This window comes from Hesperophylax consimilis, chromosome 30 (genome assembly GCF_061612785.1).
Source record: "Hesperophylax consimilis isolate HC1 chromosome 30, BYU_Hcon_1.0, whole genome shotgun sequence".
Taxonomy (NCBI): Eukaryota; Metazoa; Arthropoda; class Insecta; order Trichoptera; family Limnephilidae; genus Hesperophylax; species Hesperophylax consimilis.
The window spans coordinates 12,808,159-12,826,306 of NC_142865.1; the positions used below are offsets into that span (position 1 = coordinate 12,808,159).

The window sequence follows — 18,148 nt, forward strand, 5'->3', positions numbered from 1 at the left end:
AAAAACATCTGCATATTAACCCCTTACGCTAATTTGTTCGCGTTTCTAACAGCCTCATATAATGGTGTTAGAAATAGAAAACACCACGCCTTATATTCAAATCTACAAATAAACCACAGACAAATTTAAAGACATACCTTCTATGAAACCAAAATTTTCGACCCCAATTTGACAGAAACTGAGTTTGTGAATTTTTTATGAATTATTTTGAAATGAAACGGAAAAAATTGAGGTGACAGTAACGTTTATGATACATTTGTCTAATAAAAATAATGTGCATTTTTTATTCATTATTTATTTTACTGTACAATAGAACATTCATACCAGTTACAGTACAATTTTAAATCATATCAGCATTTAGCTACGTGACTTCAATAATTGTTTTACGTCATTTAGAGAACAGTCACTTACATCCAAATTCTTTGCTAGTTCGTTCAACACCACCACTCTCTTCGTCATGCTATGCTTTGCCAGGACGTCGGTTTTGCCTTTTGGTACTCTGAATAAGTCATGGTATCGACTTCGGCTGTAGTGGTCTGGTACATATAAATCATAGCATCCCAAGAGGAATTGGCTATCAATAAAATTGTTCCAAATGTTGAAAAGACATAACAGCATTAATTTTAGTGATAAAACATGTAAGGTTAGCAATTTTAAAAACATATTTATGTTTGCATTCAAAAATGTTATGTTTATTTCACGTCTTCATTCTTAATTCACCAACTTTGTGTATTAAAATACCACATATTTATCAAATTTCAGCGTTCTTGGTAGATAAATTTATTCGCAATTATTATAAATTTAACGTGTTTTTAATTGAACTTTTTTTAAAGTGAATACCGTACAAAGAGTTCATGGCATCCCAAATTGGGATATATTGTGAGACTGAAGTTAGTGAGGAGGGGAAGGAGATTGGAATATGAAGGTGGGTGTGAGCGATTTCAAGCAACGTTTTTTCAAGGGCGATACTGAGAGAATCTTCCACTCTAGAACGTGGCGCAAGTATACTATATTTTATTTTAAATTAATAAATTGTGAAATAACACAAATTCATCAAATAAAATTTACTTGCGTACGCTGGGATTTGAATCCGCGACTTTCGGTTACATTGATTAAAGAAAAAAAAACATCTATATTTATAAGGTAACTCCAAATGGAGGACTGAACGCAGTTGGCGCAATAACACAAAAATTGTCCAAAGAAGCGAAGTTAGCAGTCCACAATGAGTGAGGCATGGAACTGGCAAATAAAGAATGAAAGTAGACTGAATGCTGTTGAAATGAGATTCCTGAGGCGTGTGTGTGGTAAAACCATGTATGAACGTGTGAGGAATGTGGAGATCCGCAAAGAGTGCAAGGCTGAAGTAAGCGTAATGAGTAAGATTAAGAAAGGGACGCTTAGATGGTTTGGGCATGTAGAGCGAATGAGCGAAGATAGGAGTGTAAGGAGGATATATGATGCAAATGCGAATGGTAGCAGAAGTCGGGGACGCCCGAGGAAGATATGGCACGATCAAGTTAATCAGATACTCGAGTCGGGCCATGTCAAGAGTCAGAATAATAAAGAGTATGCATGAGACGATTTATGAATGTGAATAAGGCAAGAAGTGTGTACCAAGACCGAGTTGTTTGGCGGTCCGTCCTCTCTGCCTACCCCTGCGGGGAAACGGCGTGATGGTTAGTCAGTTAGTCTGTGCGTATAACTGTATATAGTTTAATTAGTCTTCCAATAATCTTCAGACACCATTTTATCAAAACGTGAGAAATACAGGTAAGTTTCTTTTGAATTACATGAGCGATATATTTGTACTTTTCCAATTTTCGACTCAGAACCTCTAGCTCAAAGCCATGAATCATATCTCATCAATTTCATCATAAAACGTTCATAAACTTTGATGAAATTCCCCAATTAGAACTTCTAGTTATCATTGACTAACAGATACATAATAATTATATAATTAATAACGTTTGTCTAATCTAAAGGGGTCAATAGCCTCACAAATTCTAACTAACGGTGACTGCCGACAATTCGGATACAATGAGCATCAAACTTCAGGCGATCAACAGAAGTATTTAACTATTCTGGATATAACCCCTCCCCCCACCCACCCTCTCTCCACCCGCTGTTTCTGAAATAATCCGGTTAAATGATTGTTGCGTCATCATCCAACCACCGGTGATGACGTCACAGGCATAAAGGAAACAGCAATCGTTGAGAAGCTTCAGGTATATAAGGGGTGAAAGTCGCTACAAAAGTTTTAATGTTTACAAAAACTATATATATATTATGGCTTTGTAGTAAACGTTCAACAAGAAGAAGAAGATGGTTTTAAAGGGAGACATGTAAATACTCTTACGAATTAATTATATATATGTACATTATTGTCAAAACACTGATACATAATTTTTTAAAGTACATACAATACAAAAACACATATTTATCACCTCTGAACACAATTGTCAATTCTGTATTAATCTGTACTTTATTTATCAATGCTATCGATTATTTTCTAATCATCCAACTATATTATAAATTTATAAACTACCCTTCCCATTTTTTCTACCTTTTTTCTACCTTACTACTCCTGTGGTGATCTGTCTTTTTATTACAACTATCTGGCTGTTATTTACTTTACCGGTTTGTTTTATATTAAGTACTAAATACTAAATTATAATATGAACTAAACTTGTCAATTTGACTGGCCTAAAACAGGATCCATTCCTAGTTGGCTAGTCAAAGTTTCCGCATGTTTTATTGTATGATTTTTATGTGAAATAAATTTATTATTATTATTATTATTATTAAATGTTAGAAAGAGAGCGATAAAACAAACAAAAAACTTATTATAGTAAAAATGTGTAATAAAGCATGACATACTTAAAAGAGAGCAAAAATATCTTAAGTGGCATTTAAAGAAACACTGTGAATTTACTCATACCTATAACATGTTAAATAACAGATCCGTGGAGCATAAAATGCGATTTTTTCTATCGAAGGAATTTAAAATAATTCTTTTTTTTCAGCTTGGCTAAAGCATAAAATAATTCTTCAAAAATAACATACCTACGTTTTTTAAGAGCTTAAAAACTTAGTGTTCAAGAGAAATACGTTATATTTCGATAGAAATTCGGAATGTGGACTCTTGAAAAGAATTTGATAATTAATGGCTACGAACGCTGTGACAATAATTAGATCTAAAATACCAGCAGAACTTAATACTTCTAATATTATGAAATTGATTTTATTATAATGAAAAAAAAAAAAAAAAACGAAGAAGTGTGTCTGGTGGTGGCTATGTTTTTTTAATCCAAATCTATGGTTTTATTTCCAGATTGATGAAATTTTGCACATTTGACCTTCATAACAAGAAATTTCGAAAAACCACCCCCATTTTTTTCCCAGCCCTTGAAGCAGAATTTTCATATTTCTTGATGAAATTTTGCACACTAAAACATGCGCACAATTATTTTATACACTGTCCACATCTGATTTTGATAAAATATGTTAAAAGCCCAGGCAACACCGGGGTCTTCGGCTAGTAATATATAAAATGCAGGCACGTTAATGAATCAAGCAAAGGGCGCGTGCCACGACAGAGAGGTGTATGTGGAAATATATTTTTTCTGCCTACTCCTGCAAGAAACTTACTTTGTGTATACGTTACTTGTATACACAGAGAATCTTAAATCATTGAGGTGACATTAAGTTAACTCCTCCAGTATAACTGTGAACTTCCTCGTGGAATGGAAGCGATTATCCAACATCGGCCTAGTAGCATTACACGCGATGGTATAATTTCGCCTGAATGTTGATATCGTGATTAATTTTCGGCATAATGATTGGCTAATTGCACATTAAGCTTCTTGTGTATCTATTTTACACCGTTAACTCTATACTATTATAAGTAGGCGCGTCATATTGGAACGTCTATTATTATCTGACTAGTGATGGTATGCCCAAAAGTTTATTTTAAATTAAAGACCGAAATATTTCCTCAGATTTCAGAATGGATTATTACTGAGTAGTCTCCATTTACTCAAAAGATTTCACAAAATATATTTTTTCGAATCTATGGAGGAGGGGGTTGCTATAGAATTTCAGATAAAAATAATTCACCATAATAAATTTTAAAAGGAATTTCTAAAACTGATTCCCCTTTTTATGGGAGTGGTTAAAATTTCCAGAGAAATAATTGCCCGCAATATTTTCGTGTTCTCTGGTACTTTTCGCATAAAACAAATTTGAATGTTTCGTAATTTTCACAGAATATGTTTACATTTTTCTAGAATATTCAAAATTTCCCTAGATTTTTCTTCTTTTTCAATTTTCGATAAAAAATATTTTTCTTCCCTAAATATAGAGATCATCACTGATGTCTGACCGACAAAGCTGAAATTTAAACGTTACTCTGTCGAAAGCGATTGCATTAAATTTCTAATAACTAATAAAGATGTTAAAACGTTCCAGACCAGAGTTGAATTGGTCGTCGATGATTGGTATTTTAGTATCGTTTGTAATGATGATTGGCAAGATTTGGTTTTGGTTTTGCGTTCAGAGGTTGCGAGGTTAAAATAATATTGATTCAATTTAAATGTTTATAACCCTTTCACACCCGGATTATTGATATTGAGTCCACACATATAAAATATGTAATGCTTGATAACCTCAGAAAATTATTTGTAAATTTTTGGCATTTAATTTTTTTTTTTTTTTAGAAAATTTTCTATGTTAATTTGGATTAACATTGGGCGTCAGAGGGTATTTTTTAAATTGTAACGTAAAATAAACATAACACAAAAGTAATACAAATAACTGTTTCATGTCAAAAATGCACATTGACAATGTGGTGATAATCTCTAAGGTACAAACAAATAACATTTTAACTAAAATTCATTCATAAATAAAGAAAAAATCTAAGATAATAAATCTTTAAAAATTCGCCATACTAGTCGAAAACATGTCCGTCACTACCAGTGTTAATTTGAATTAACATTGAAATTCATTTACAATATTCTGAGAAATGACTGTGATCAGTGAATTAAACTGATGTTATTATTATAGAACACATCTTAATGCGTTAAAATATTTGTAATTCGAGTATAAAATATTGATATCTCACCTTAAATAAAGTAATCAATGACGGCAGAAATTTGATGAAACTCACAATCAGCATATGTCAAAATATTTATCGTTGTTGTGGCGGGAATAAGAATTTCAACCGAGCGGAAAAAATAGGCGCCATAGAAAAGACTACAAGCTATAAGAAAACGAAAACGTGGCTTTTCTAAATCGCTACCGTTACGGTAAAAAAATTCACAAAGTTTGTGTTAATTTGAATTAAGACTGGAGCTGAAAGGGATAAGTACGATCCTTACGATTTTACAACTGTGAGGCCCTAGACATTTGATTTTTCATTTTCGTTAATAAAAATACATCTAATAAAATTTAAAAAAATTACATGTAATAAAATAAAATTACATGTAATAAAATAAAATTACACGTAATAAAATAAAATTACATGTAATAAAATAAAATTACATATGATAAAATAAAATTACATGTGATAAAATAAAATTACATGTAATAAAATAAAATTACATGTGATAATATAAAATTACATGTAATAAAATAAAAAAAATTACATGTATACTACGCGATGCAAAAAAACTTCTTGTTTTCTTTTAAAATAAAGACAAACATTCTCGAATTACTAAAAATAACACGACAATATTTGAAAATCTCCTACTACCACTGTAGTAAGCCGAAAATAATAATAATAATAATGTTTTATTATCTTTTTTTGTGTAACAAATAGATATAATGATATCCTCACTGGGATCTCCCGTGCTGAGGATTTCATTTACATATTATGTATAATTTAATTATAAGAAAATTAATATTACATCAAAGTTACAAATTAAAATGTTACGTGTGCTGTGATGGACTTAGCCAGCCGAGAAATTGAACACACGACACGTGATATTAATTAACTAGTGATAGTAATTAATTTAGTGATATTAAATAATTTTGTGAGAGTAATTGATTAAGTGATATTAATTAATTTAGTGAAAGTAATTCACTAAGTGATATTAATTAATTTAGTGATATTAATTAATTTAATGATATAAATTAATTTATTTATATTTTATTTTTATTTATTTAAAGCCCAGAGGGCTTTTACATGTAGGTGGTACAATTTTAATGACAGGCAGTTTTGAAACATGATAAAGAAATCATAAAAATAAAATTACATTAAAAAATAATGTATGCAAGAAATAAAATTAAAAATAACAAGAACATAAATTAAAAAATACAGCGATTTGACTGGTTTATAAAAATATAACTTACATTTAGGAATAGTGTTGAAATAAGTCTTTTACGTGATCCACAAAATTTGCAAAGTTAATATTAAATATATCGACATCATCTAAGTATTAGTTTCCAATAGTGTGAAACCGTTGTATTGGGGAGTTCGCAATGTAATTGCGCATTATTAATTAGTATTGTAATTTAGTGATATTAATTAATTTAGTGATATTGATTAATATTAATTGATTTTGTTGTATTAATTAATTTAGGCCGAGAATAATAACAACTATTCTGAAGAGACCCAACTCTGTTTCCATCAGTTTATGATCAGTATTTTGTTGGCTTAGTGAGGCAGATGCCACGTCACTGCCGCGGCTGTATGGCGCTATATCCGTCCGAGAAATGTTTTCTTTCAATTAGCACAGTATGTATCTGCATGACGGGCCGCACAACGAAACTAAACAAGTTAAAGGGAACAGCCAACCAACACGTACGAGAGGTGATTTAAAAAATATTATATTTGAAAAAACGACGATAATGTCATAAAATAAGGAGTTGAAAATAAAGAGACATGGATGATTTAAATGCGTGAAAGATTCCGAGAGTGACAATTTTCCAAGGAAAACATAGTCAACTTCAAGCTATTAAGACAAACAACATCTAATGGTTAGTTATATTTTCGCTCAAATAACCGATTAAATCGAGTGATGTTTTGTAAAATCAAAACATACTCCAGCATACGTAGGCCGCTTCCTGATAGTTATTTTAATAAATTCCTAAAATATCGGAACACGTGTTCATGCACCTGCATTTGCATTGAAAATATTTAAGGCGAAGCTTAATGCCAAATCACTACTTTGATTAATCTTTATAACGAATTGGTGTACATTATGAATACCTAAAAATATGCTTTAGATAAATAGAAGGTTTTCCTATCGTTTCGCTTGAGTAGAATACAAATAAAATAGTTAAATTACTCAATAAAAGATATAAATGTAAACTACTAAAATTGTTTTTTTTTTCAATAGAAATGTATGAACGCGTAAAGGAAACAACTTTAAAAAAATACAGTATTTAATCTAAGATTATCTGTGACAGTTTCACTTGATTAACTTTTTTGCTTTCTTATAAAATTATTTACAAAATAAATAATAAACCAGTTTTGTGCTTAAAATCGAAGTTTCTAGACTCCTTTTGTCAAGCGATTTTAATGCCTATTACCTACGATTTAAGGTATACCAAGAATGTACACATTTTTGGCTTGTAGCTTCCTCTTAATGACGATATGCGAAAATATTAGGATTTTTATAAACACGTTTTCCGATATCGCGTTAATACCAGAGATGTGCAAAATGGGTACCCAAAACCATTTGAAATGCAAAATGGAAATGGGTCAAAACTTTTCCATTTGAAAATGCAAAATGCAAAATAGTTTTTAGAAAAGCATTTCAAATGCTAAATGCAAAATACCTATTTTCAAAATGCAAAATGGTTTCTCAGGTCAAACAATTAGAATAATTATAGAATTTTTAAACAATTTTGTCATTTAATAATGGACATCAATGTAGAACAAACATATTATATGATGGTAAATCCAAAAACACCACGACTACAGATTATGAAACCACAAAAAATTTGCGCGGGACTAATGTTGCCAACGTAAAAACATGGAAACTGCTATTTAATATTACAGCGTCATGGCCCCATGTTCAGTATTTGAATCAGTATATTTTGTAATGGTATCACTCAATTGCCAGGGAGCAACTTGACAAATAGAAATTATCTCTCATAGCGAGGTTGAGGACCGACTGATATTTGGGGCTTATGAAAAAAAGATGAGTGGAGATAGTAGGAAGAATGTTGCAAAAAAGCATTTAAAATGGAAAATGCATTGAGAAAAGCATTTAAAATGCAAAATGGTTTTTAGAAAAGCATTTAAAATGCAAAATGGAAAATACCCATTTTGCATTTTGCATTTCCATTTGAAATGGATTTATTTGAAATAAAGCACATCTCTGGTTAATACATACTAAAAGTTTATCACGATACCTATCTATTCATTCGTTAAGGGCCTGCAATCCCGTTTTCAACTGGATTACGAATAATTTGAAGAATAACTAAATAAATTAGTAATAGGTACACATTTTTCTCCGTGTGTGACACATCACACACCTCCCAAGAGAATCCCTTTCTGTATAGTGTAAAGACAGAGGAACTGCATTGCTACCGCTACGTGATGCGTTGGTTTAGAGCAGTAGAAAGGGATTTATTAATTTGGGTCTAGAAGAGGCCTGGATTATATGAAGGAGGAAAAACAGATGCCGGTAGCTCGTTCCACATGCGAAGAGTCGAAGAAACAAACCGTTCTCTTGAAGTTAACTGTTAACGGGTATTCCTCTCGTATCCGTCTTTCGTTTCGCGTACGTGTACAGGGGATCAATGCTGCTAGGTACCTAGAGCAGGCTCCATTTAAATACCCGTAGAATAGACACATCATGCCTACAATGCATCAGTGCCTCAAAGAAGATAATCGGTCTGTTAACGGGAGCCTCATAAATAAAAAATGTAAATGTTCGTTTGTTCAAAATCATAAATCTCCAAAAGTTCTTCAATGATCGCTTTGAAAATTTGATACAACGTTGCATTCGAATACGCATGTGTTATTATATACCTGTATTATTTAGATGTCACCCGCGACAGGTAAACAAACACGTGATTTGTTTGAAAACAGGGCAATTCTGTTGGAAAAACATGCTTTTAAAAAAAACAGCGCCATTTGTTGGACGTTAAAGCAGCACGCGCCATTGTTTCTCTATCTGCACAGACAGACTATGCACAGAAACGCGTGGCGAGGTACAGTACAGCTGGTTATCAAATAATGTTTGAATTCAAAATTTTCGCATCAGTAATTTTATTTAAGCTCTGCCTTGGAAATGAATAAAACATTGGGAAAATCGTTTTTGATTCTTTAAAACACAAATTTTTCGATTTTCAAACTAACAAAATGCCCTTTTGCCAATATTTATTTAAATTTAACATTTCATCATCTTCCAAAGAAACTAGATAGAGATTTCTCAAACTAACATCAATTTAGTCACAAATAATCGTCAAAGTTCTATAAAATCATGAAAAATCAATCCGATAAAATCCTTCTAGGGTTATAAGATAATTTTAAAACATCATTTCTTCATTGTGGTCTAACAGAGAGATACAATTTACTCATATGCGTGGTCTAAATAATCATCATCCTTTCTTCAAATTAATATAATTCCAAAATTGCTAACATTCCGCCACTAACATCTCCAAGTATTTAGCGAATAATCGGATTGATGATGCATATTATCGCAACGGCTATAAATTCAAAACACCCTTTCCATTAACTCACTAATCACGTACGTTGCATTCGCCGCATTAAACCACGTCGCAATTGCAGCAATATTGGAAATGCGTCTGTTTTATGTCTTCGTCGATCGGAATTATTCTAACCATCAGCGTAAATTACACAAATCACGATACATTCATATCACAAATGCTAATTCAATAACTGATAATTGGAATATTTGAAACATTGGTTTGTCAGAATGATAAATAATTATATTGTGTACATCGCGGATTAAAGGTTCACTATTACTATAATAATTATTGTAGATTAGGTAGATACAATTAAAAAACAGAATCTGCGGTTTTAATAAAAACTATTTTCCATGTGTGAAGCAATAAAGAAATACATGTAAACAAGAATAAATTTTAACTTCGCAATACATGGCTACCCCACGAGGAACTGTGGAGATTTTAGACTTCCAAAAACATATTTGTCGGGAACCCAAAATAATTTCTATTTTAACGTATTTAAGATTTTTAATGAACTACCGACATTAAAAATCTTAAATCCTTCCTTTCGTGGGTTATACTTAAATACTATAAAGAATAGGTTTTAAATGAATTGTAAAGTGTCCTTAATGTCGTAGAAATAAGTTGTTAAAAGTTTTATACTAGATATAAAAATGTAATTTTTTATAACTAAATAAATACTTGCAAAAAAAATAAATAAATAAAAGTCAGGTGTTTGACTTCGTTAGTGTAGAGCGAGACAGATATATTATAGAAGTATAAAAGCCCATGCATTAGTTTCACCTTTCTCTGGCACGCAACTAATTTTAGCACGCAATAATTTTTTATTTTACATTGCGGATAAGCGATTTACTAATATGTTTATTATTTCTAGATTAGGTAGAAATTATTTACAAAACACCGCGGTTAAAATTAAAAAAAAAAAATCTATGTGTGTTAGTGTGGAGTGAGACAGGTATATAATAGTAGTATATACGAGTATGCCTGTGTATTAGCTTCATCTCTCTCTCCAGCTCGCAACTAAATAGCGAGCATCCGTAATCTCTACACACGGTTAAAAAATAAACTAAAGTAATCTCATCAAGTTCAGAGCATCACTATAATTAAAAACCCGAAGTATTATTGTAACACTATGCTTGACGGCTTGTTTGATCACAAGCTGGTACGGGCCGAGAATCGGCGGTCAACGGGGATAATTAAAATACCAAAATCGACAATCGTCGGTTAAATGTGACGAGGGTTCTAATATCTCCGGTGCCACAAAGTCGCCCAATCCGTTGACCACATATTTGCAAATAAGGTAAATGAGTAGAATTATTTTTTACTTACCAATATTAAGTATCGTCAACGTTAAGAATAAGTAGGTATAATATTATAGATAATAGAAACAAAAGGCGACATGGCATGGAAACGTTCTGACTGTCGCCTCGCTACGATCAAACTGCCCAGACCTTTAAAGCGGCTAAGCAATGAAGGTTATACGTTTAGTTTGTAGGTAGAAACAATGGCGCCGCTGTGCTAAATTTCGAGCAGCAGTAGTATTGTCGAACGATGTTGGCGCCAATATTTGCAATAATAGTAATGGTTCATGGCCCGTCTCCATTGTTTCTATTATCTATGTATAATATTATATTGTATTGTAAAGGATATTCGACCATCGCCTGTACGCCGTTCTTCTTAAAGACCACAATGCGCTGCACCTGTCCATGGGGGGAGCTGATGGTGTGGATCACATCCTGAAAGAAGAAGAGAATAGTTACATTAGTGAAACGTTAAAAAAATCACAACACAATCAGTGAACATTAGAAGGAAATGAAAAATCTGGTTTAATCTTTCACAACCGAGAGAAATTAAATATTTGGTCCCACGACAAAACAGAACAGTGACATTACAGAACATCGTAGAAGAAAAAAATCTTTCTTTAACTAAACTACATAACCTAAACTAATATTTTATGATGTTGGGTTTGTTGTCGTTTTGTTTTATCCGGTTCTGTTGTCGTTCTGTTTTAACCGGTTTCGCTGTCGTTATGTTTTATTGTCGTTCTGTTTTATCCAGTTTCGTTATCGTTCTGTTTTATCCGGTTTTGTTGTCGTTCTGTTTTACGGGTGAAAAAAATACACAGGTAAAAGTTTACAGGTGAAAAAAATATAACAAGCGGTAATTGTTGATTGAGGACATAGCTCAGTGGTTCAGAGCACCTGACCGGACATCAAAAGGCACGGGTTCAATTCCCGTTGGCGGCATTTATTTTTACTCGGGAGATATTTTCAATTTGTATTCATATTTCAGGGAACTAATTATTGCTTATAATTATTTGAAAAACATCAATAATGCAATTTTTTTACAATTTGTCTTAAGAAACGTCACTTACTCTAACTAACTAACCATCACGCCGTTTTTTAGGCAGAGATGACGGACCGCTACACAACTCGGTCTTGGCACACACTCCTTGCCTCATTCACATTCATACATTAATTCTTTTTTTAAACTTTCTTCAGGTAAGGTCCAAAAATTATCTAAATTTCTGTCTACTTCAAAGGTGTATATGACGTACTTTTTGAACGGTGGAAAAAAACATTTCAACATGGACCTGTGCAGAAACGAGTGACAGTAGGTATTTACCAGGGTTCCATGATAAATAAAGAAAAAGAAAAGAAAAAAAGACAATAAATCATCATTATTATTATTATAATGATAACTCAACACAGTGACAATTCAACACACTTTTAAAAAGTGATATAAAGTCATTAGAAACGATGAAAAGAAAATTTTATCCCTAACCTAAACTAACCTACTTAACGCAGTTAATAAAGTTTTTGTTTCATCACTTACCACGACTTTATATAACTTTTTAAATATGTGATGGATTATCATTATGATGAGTTATCCGGTCATCATTTACCACAATATTGATTATTCCGATTTGACACCTCGTGGCATGCGATCTCTGGCGGGATAAAAACGTACTATCCAACACGGCCACTACCTTGAACCGGAACATACAAACAAATTTACGGAGAGATAAAACGCCAAACGGTCGTCGCTACGCTCAGTCAATTATGTTTCTACAACGTGTAAGTTTAGCTCGACTCGACATCATTGTAAGCTTCGCCCCTCGTTATAACGATATTCTTATTAACCGTAATCCCGTTTACAGCGGCAAGTTAAGTTTTATCATTAAAGCGGCTATTCTGTCGTAATTTTTACCACGTCTAATCCCGCACAGAGGAATAATTAGCATATTGCCGACATAACCGCTACGGTTTAAGGTCTCGAAGTGGGAGTCGTAAAAATTATGACGACACTTTGTAATGGGTTGAATCCCTTCTTTTTCGGGGGTGGGCCTGTTTTTGTTGCGAATTAAGAGTGGGGTTAATGGAAACGGGAAATAGCTATATTTCAACGATTTTAACAGAAAACAGACAATTGCTAGAAATTAAAAAAGATCTAAGCCGATATATTGGGTCGCACTAAATAGGACCACGGGTTGTATATCTCTGATTTTTTTAAAAACTAATTGATTCATAGAGTGTACGAAGGCATCACATAGAAGCATTATTCCTGTAAATTAACAATAATATTCAATGCCCGGAGTTGCTAAATAAGATTCAATTTAACGTACCTGCGCGCTCCGCACGCTCTTCTGTCCTATTTAAAGTGGATCAAAGCAAAATACAGTGTAAACGAAATTCTTGATCGAACAGACTATTTAAGGCGATGCCATACGTAGTAATGCAAAATCATGTGTTTTTGGTTTGAAAATTTGGTCGCCTAGACATCTTTCAGATGCTTTAATTAAATACTGCGAGTAGAATACATCTTGACCTTTGAAATAATCGAGTATTTTTTAGATAAGTCTTTTTATGATCCCAGAAAAAAATAATGTATAAGTCCTATGAAAATTGCTTTAAAGTTCAAAATCTCCTACTTACGAATCCATTTTCGGTTATGATTTTATTTTATAATGTAGCAAATTAAGTTATTTAAAAAATGATCGAAAAAAAAAAATATTTATGCCTCAACATCCACAAAATAAAATAAAAGGCAGTTTTTGGCCATTATTTTTTCTTGCATAAATCAAAACAGGCGGATGGTGTTAAGCGGGAATTTAAACCTTATCGCCATCTACGTAAGGGTTGTTATTGATAGCAGCTCAATTTAAAATATTACACGACGTAGTGCATCGCCTTAATAATTACAATAATATGATATCAAAAGTGTACAATTTTAATTGCGAGCTGAATAAATATTAAAAATTCTGTAAAAGATTGTTTTCTGATGTTGTTTATATAATTCTGTAACGAATTAAAAAAAAATTGTACATTCTGTCTTCTCGCGACCTTGAGGTGATTTAAATAAAAAGCGGCACTACAAAATTTATCAAATTTTAATTATTATTCACAAATATTCAAATGTAACATCGCCTTTAAATGATCAATCAACGCAATTGTTTTTTTTTTCAATTGAAACGTCCCCGTTAAACGCCGATTCTTGATCGATTTAAACTGTCTATAAAATTATAATCAGCTGACAGGCATAACAAAAAGACAGTTGTGCTTTTATGCTGATCACAATTTGTTCAAAATACACAGTGGACCGAGAATCGTCGTTTAACGGGGGCCTTTCAATCATAAATACAAAATGGCACTGATTGTGGCCAATTGATGACAATGTTACATTTGAATTTCTGTGAAATTAAATGTTTAAACTAATTCAAATAGATTTTATAAAATCAACCCTTGATAACATAACTATCTAACATAACAGAACCGCCAAACAACGTCCTCTCATGCATTATTCTTCTTCTACACGTCTCTTCTATTATTCTGACTCTTGACATGGCACGACTCAAGTATCTGATTCACTTAATCGTGCCATGTCTTCCTCGGGAGTGCCCGACTTCTTCTAAAATTCATTTGCGTCATATATTCTCCTTACACTCCTTTCTTCGCTCATTCGCTCTACATGCCCAAACCATCTAAGCATCTCTTTCTTAATCTTACTTATTACGCTAACATCAGCATTGCACTCTTTGTGGATCTCCGCATTTCTCACACGATCATAGTTTTACCACACATACGCCTCAGGGGTCTCATTTAAACAGCACTCAGTCTATTTTCATCCTTTTTCTGCCAGTTCCATGCCTCACTTCCATACATCAGGGTACGTACCAGCACTCCATTGTGGACTGCTAACTTCGCTTCTTTGGACAATTTTTTGTTAGTTACTTTCCCACAATTTAGAGTCCACAGCTCTCCATGTAGCCTATGCCAAAAAATCACACTAGCTCCTAGAAGATACTCTGAGTATCGCTCTGGTCAAAGACCCACCATTAAAAATCATACATGGATTTACTACACAATGCCTCAGGGATCTCGTTTCAACAGCATTCAATCTACTGTCATCCTTCCTCTACCAGTTCCATGCCTCACTGACATACATCAGGATAGTTACCAGCACTCCTTTGTGGACTGCTAGCTTCACTTTTATGGATGATTTCAGTCCTCCATTAATTATGTTACCTGCATTTACCCTTCTTTCAATATCTCTGTCAACCTTCTCATATCTCAAACCTAGATTGCTTTACCAAATTAACGATTAGACGCACATAACTGTGTGACAAATTTGCGACTTTTCAAGTCGTCGCTGCGAGACATAAAAGAGATTTTACGACACACTTAGGAGAAGATTGACATAATCTCCAGGACATGTGTCGCGATTTGCGAAAAAGGGAGCGTTTTATATTGATCAAGATTTCCAAAGCACGAGATAACGAAATATTCAACAATTAAAAACACAAACACAATCAAATATCTAGGAGTAATTATCGATAAAAATTTGAATTGGAAGGAACAAATATGTCAAATTGCAAAAAAAATCAGAAAACTGATATATGTATTTTTAAGAATCAGAAAGTTTTTGTCTTTAAAAAACCTATATTTAATATATTATGCCTTGGTCCAATCAACTCTACAATATGGTATCATTAGTTGGGGATCCACATACAAAACTAACCTTACTCCAATAGAAGTGGTACAAAGGTTAATAATTAAAATAATATTACGAAAACCTCCCGATTACCCAACCGATCGATTATTCGAAGAATTTCAAGTGCCTTCATTTGAAGATCTTTATACTAAAAATGCATTAATTCAAATCATAAAAGAAAAAGACAAGTATCAATTTCTAACTGAAAACCGTACTCGACTTAAATATATTTTTCCATGCCCTAAATTAAACACTTCCTTTGCACAAAATTATTACACTTACCGAGCAAGATTTTTTTTCAATCGATGAAGAAATTAGAAACATTAATGATAACATCCAAATAATAAACACTGTGAAAACATATTTTAAAGACAAACATACAAAAAATAAAAATGTTTCCAATTGAATTAATCTTAAGAATAACTCACTTCAAATAAGTTTAAAATCATTTTATTTTTAATTACTTACTTATTGTAATAAAACAATGTACACTCCTCTTCCAGCCACAAGCTAATGCTTCTATGGAAGAGGGGTCTTGAAATATTTGATCATATATTGTAACAAATAAACAAAAATGTACTTATATGATAAATATAATAAATAAATAAAATAAAATTATCTATTCAGTGTTAAAAAAAAAAATATTATAATAATAATAATCTGATATCTTACAACGCATGCTTTAACTTCCCACTCACAAACTAATTAATTCATTAATTATTTACAAACATAAGACAATGCTTGTGCACGGAGAGAAATGAGTATTAATAAGCTAATTTATTACGAATCTCTTAAAATTATTGGTAACCCGTTTAAAAACGGGATTAAAGGCCTTAACGAATGACAGGTTTCCTGATAAACTTTAAAAAAATTACGAATATATTATCACGATGTCGGAACACGTGTTGTAAGACATAATACGTGGATTTGGCAGTTTTTTGAATGTGTAGGTATATAGAATATAGTTTTTTATTTAACTATTTGGAAGATATTTTTTACGTCGAATTTCAAACTGTAAAATTTAAGAATGTTAAGCACATATATTCTAGTATTAAATATTTAAGAAATATATTTGTACAGCGCCCTTGAGGTGATTTCTCACGAAAACGGCGCTATATAAATTAGCCAAATATTATTATTATATAAATTTGAAAAAAATATAAGATACCTCATAAAAGCTCCCCCTGTCTGTAAAGCCTGGATAGCGATGTCGCCACCCGGTTGGGTAGTGTTGTGAGGCGGGTGTAGGTAGGGGCATTAGGAAGGGATATATTAATGCGGGCCTTGAAGAGGGCCGGATTATATGAAGAAGGAAAAACAAGTTCTCATGAAGCCGACGTCAATTGTGAACGGGGTGTACATGGGATCAAGCTGCTGGCTCCTTAAAGCAGGCTCTATTAAAATACTCGTAGAACAGACTCAGCATGCCAACATAGCGTCTGCCCTTTGCACGGAATCAAGTGGAATTATCAAGTATTGTAGGGCCCAGAGGTAGTTTCTTGAAAGCCAGATTTACTCGGACTTCTATATATTCCCGATACTTGGAGCCTGTCTGATATACTTACTCCAATATTTTTTTATAAATCACAATTGTTTATTCACTCAAACTTCCACATTTAATTTCCATCAGCTGTTACTACATTTCAAAATCTGATAAGAGTTATTTATATTAATGACTGTACTGTTTAGCATTGTTCTAAACGGAAGTGGCGCCCTCCGTTATTTTCAAAAAGAACCGTCGAATCTTTCAAACCGGGCTGGGTTGTAAATATAACACAATAATTGGACATCAATTCTGAAATTCACTACAGCGTTTGAGGGATTACTCAAACAATCGTGGTTAAATGATGATTAACTATGGAAGTGTTATTTTAAGCTTAAGTTATTAGCAATTCTCGTTTAGTATGTAAACATAATTATGTTTGAAAGCTGTCGAAACAAGCAACTGCGTTATGTGTAAATTCTGACGTTTAGTAGCGAATTTTGTATATCAATGTATTTCGCAAACAGCTAGCGGATTTAGTTTTAACAATAGTGTTATATCTGTCTTACTGTGCAGATTTAAGTGTTGGGAACTCTTTGTTAAAAATTAAAAGGTTCTACTTATAATTGTGTTTATTTACGTTATAAATAATAGATCTGTATTTAGCTACACTGTTCATTACCCGAGGGTCGGTAATTCTCTGTCTGTCAATAATATCCCACAGGCAATTGCTACACTCTAGCGACATCTGTCGGACTCTGGAGTAAGCTTTATGACTAGCGCCATCTATCGCTTAAATACTCAACTTATTAACATACATCACAAATAGTGATGTAGGTCTTCGTGATAATTTGTAATTTTAAGTGGGTAATAAATGATAAGAAATTAGAGATCTTATATTATTTGAAAGAAGCCACTGCAATTTCAGAAATTTATTAAAATATGGGATGCTTAGATGGTTTGGGCATCAAGAGCGAATGAGCGAAGAAAGGGAGGATATATGATGCAAATTCG

General features: G+C 32.6%; 1 protein-coding gene across 1 annotated transcript in view; it reads right to left on the reverse strand.

The window, feature by feature from the left end:
* LOC149409659 (heterogeneous nuclear ribonucleoprotein L-like) overlaps positions 1-11,391 on the reverse strand; it is a 121,455-nt gene extending 110,064 nt beyond the window's left edge. The window contains exon 1 of the mRNA XM_089649639.1: positions 11,311-11,391. Coding sequence (XP_089505765.1) covers positions 11,311-11,318 — 8 coding nt within the window. The 5' untranslated portion in view covers positions 11,319-11,391. The remainder of the gene's footprint in view (positions 1-11,310) is intronic.
* Between the last annotated feature and the right edge of the window lie 6,757 nt (positions 11,392-18,148).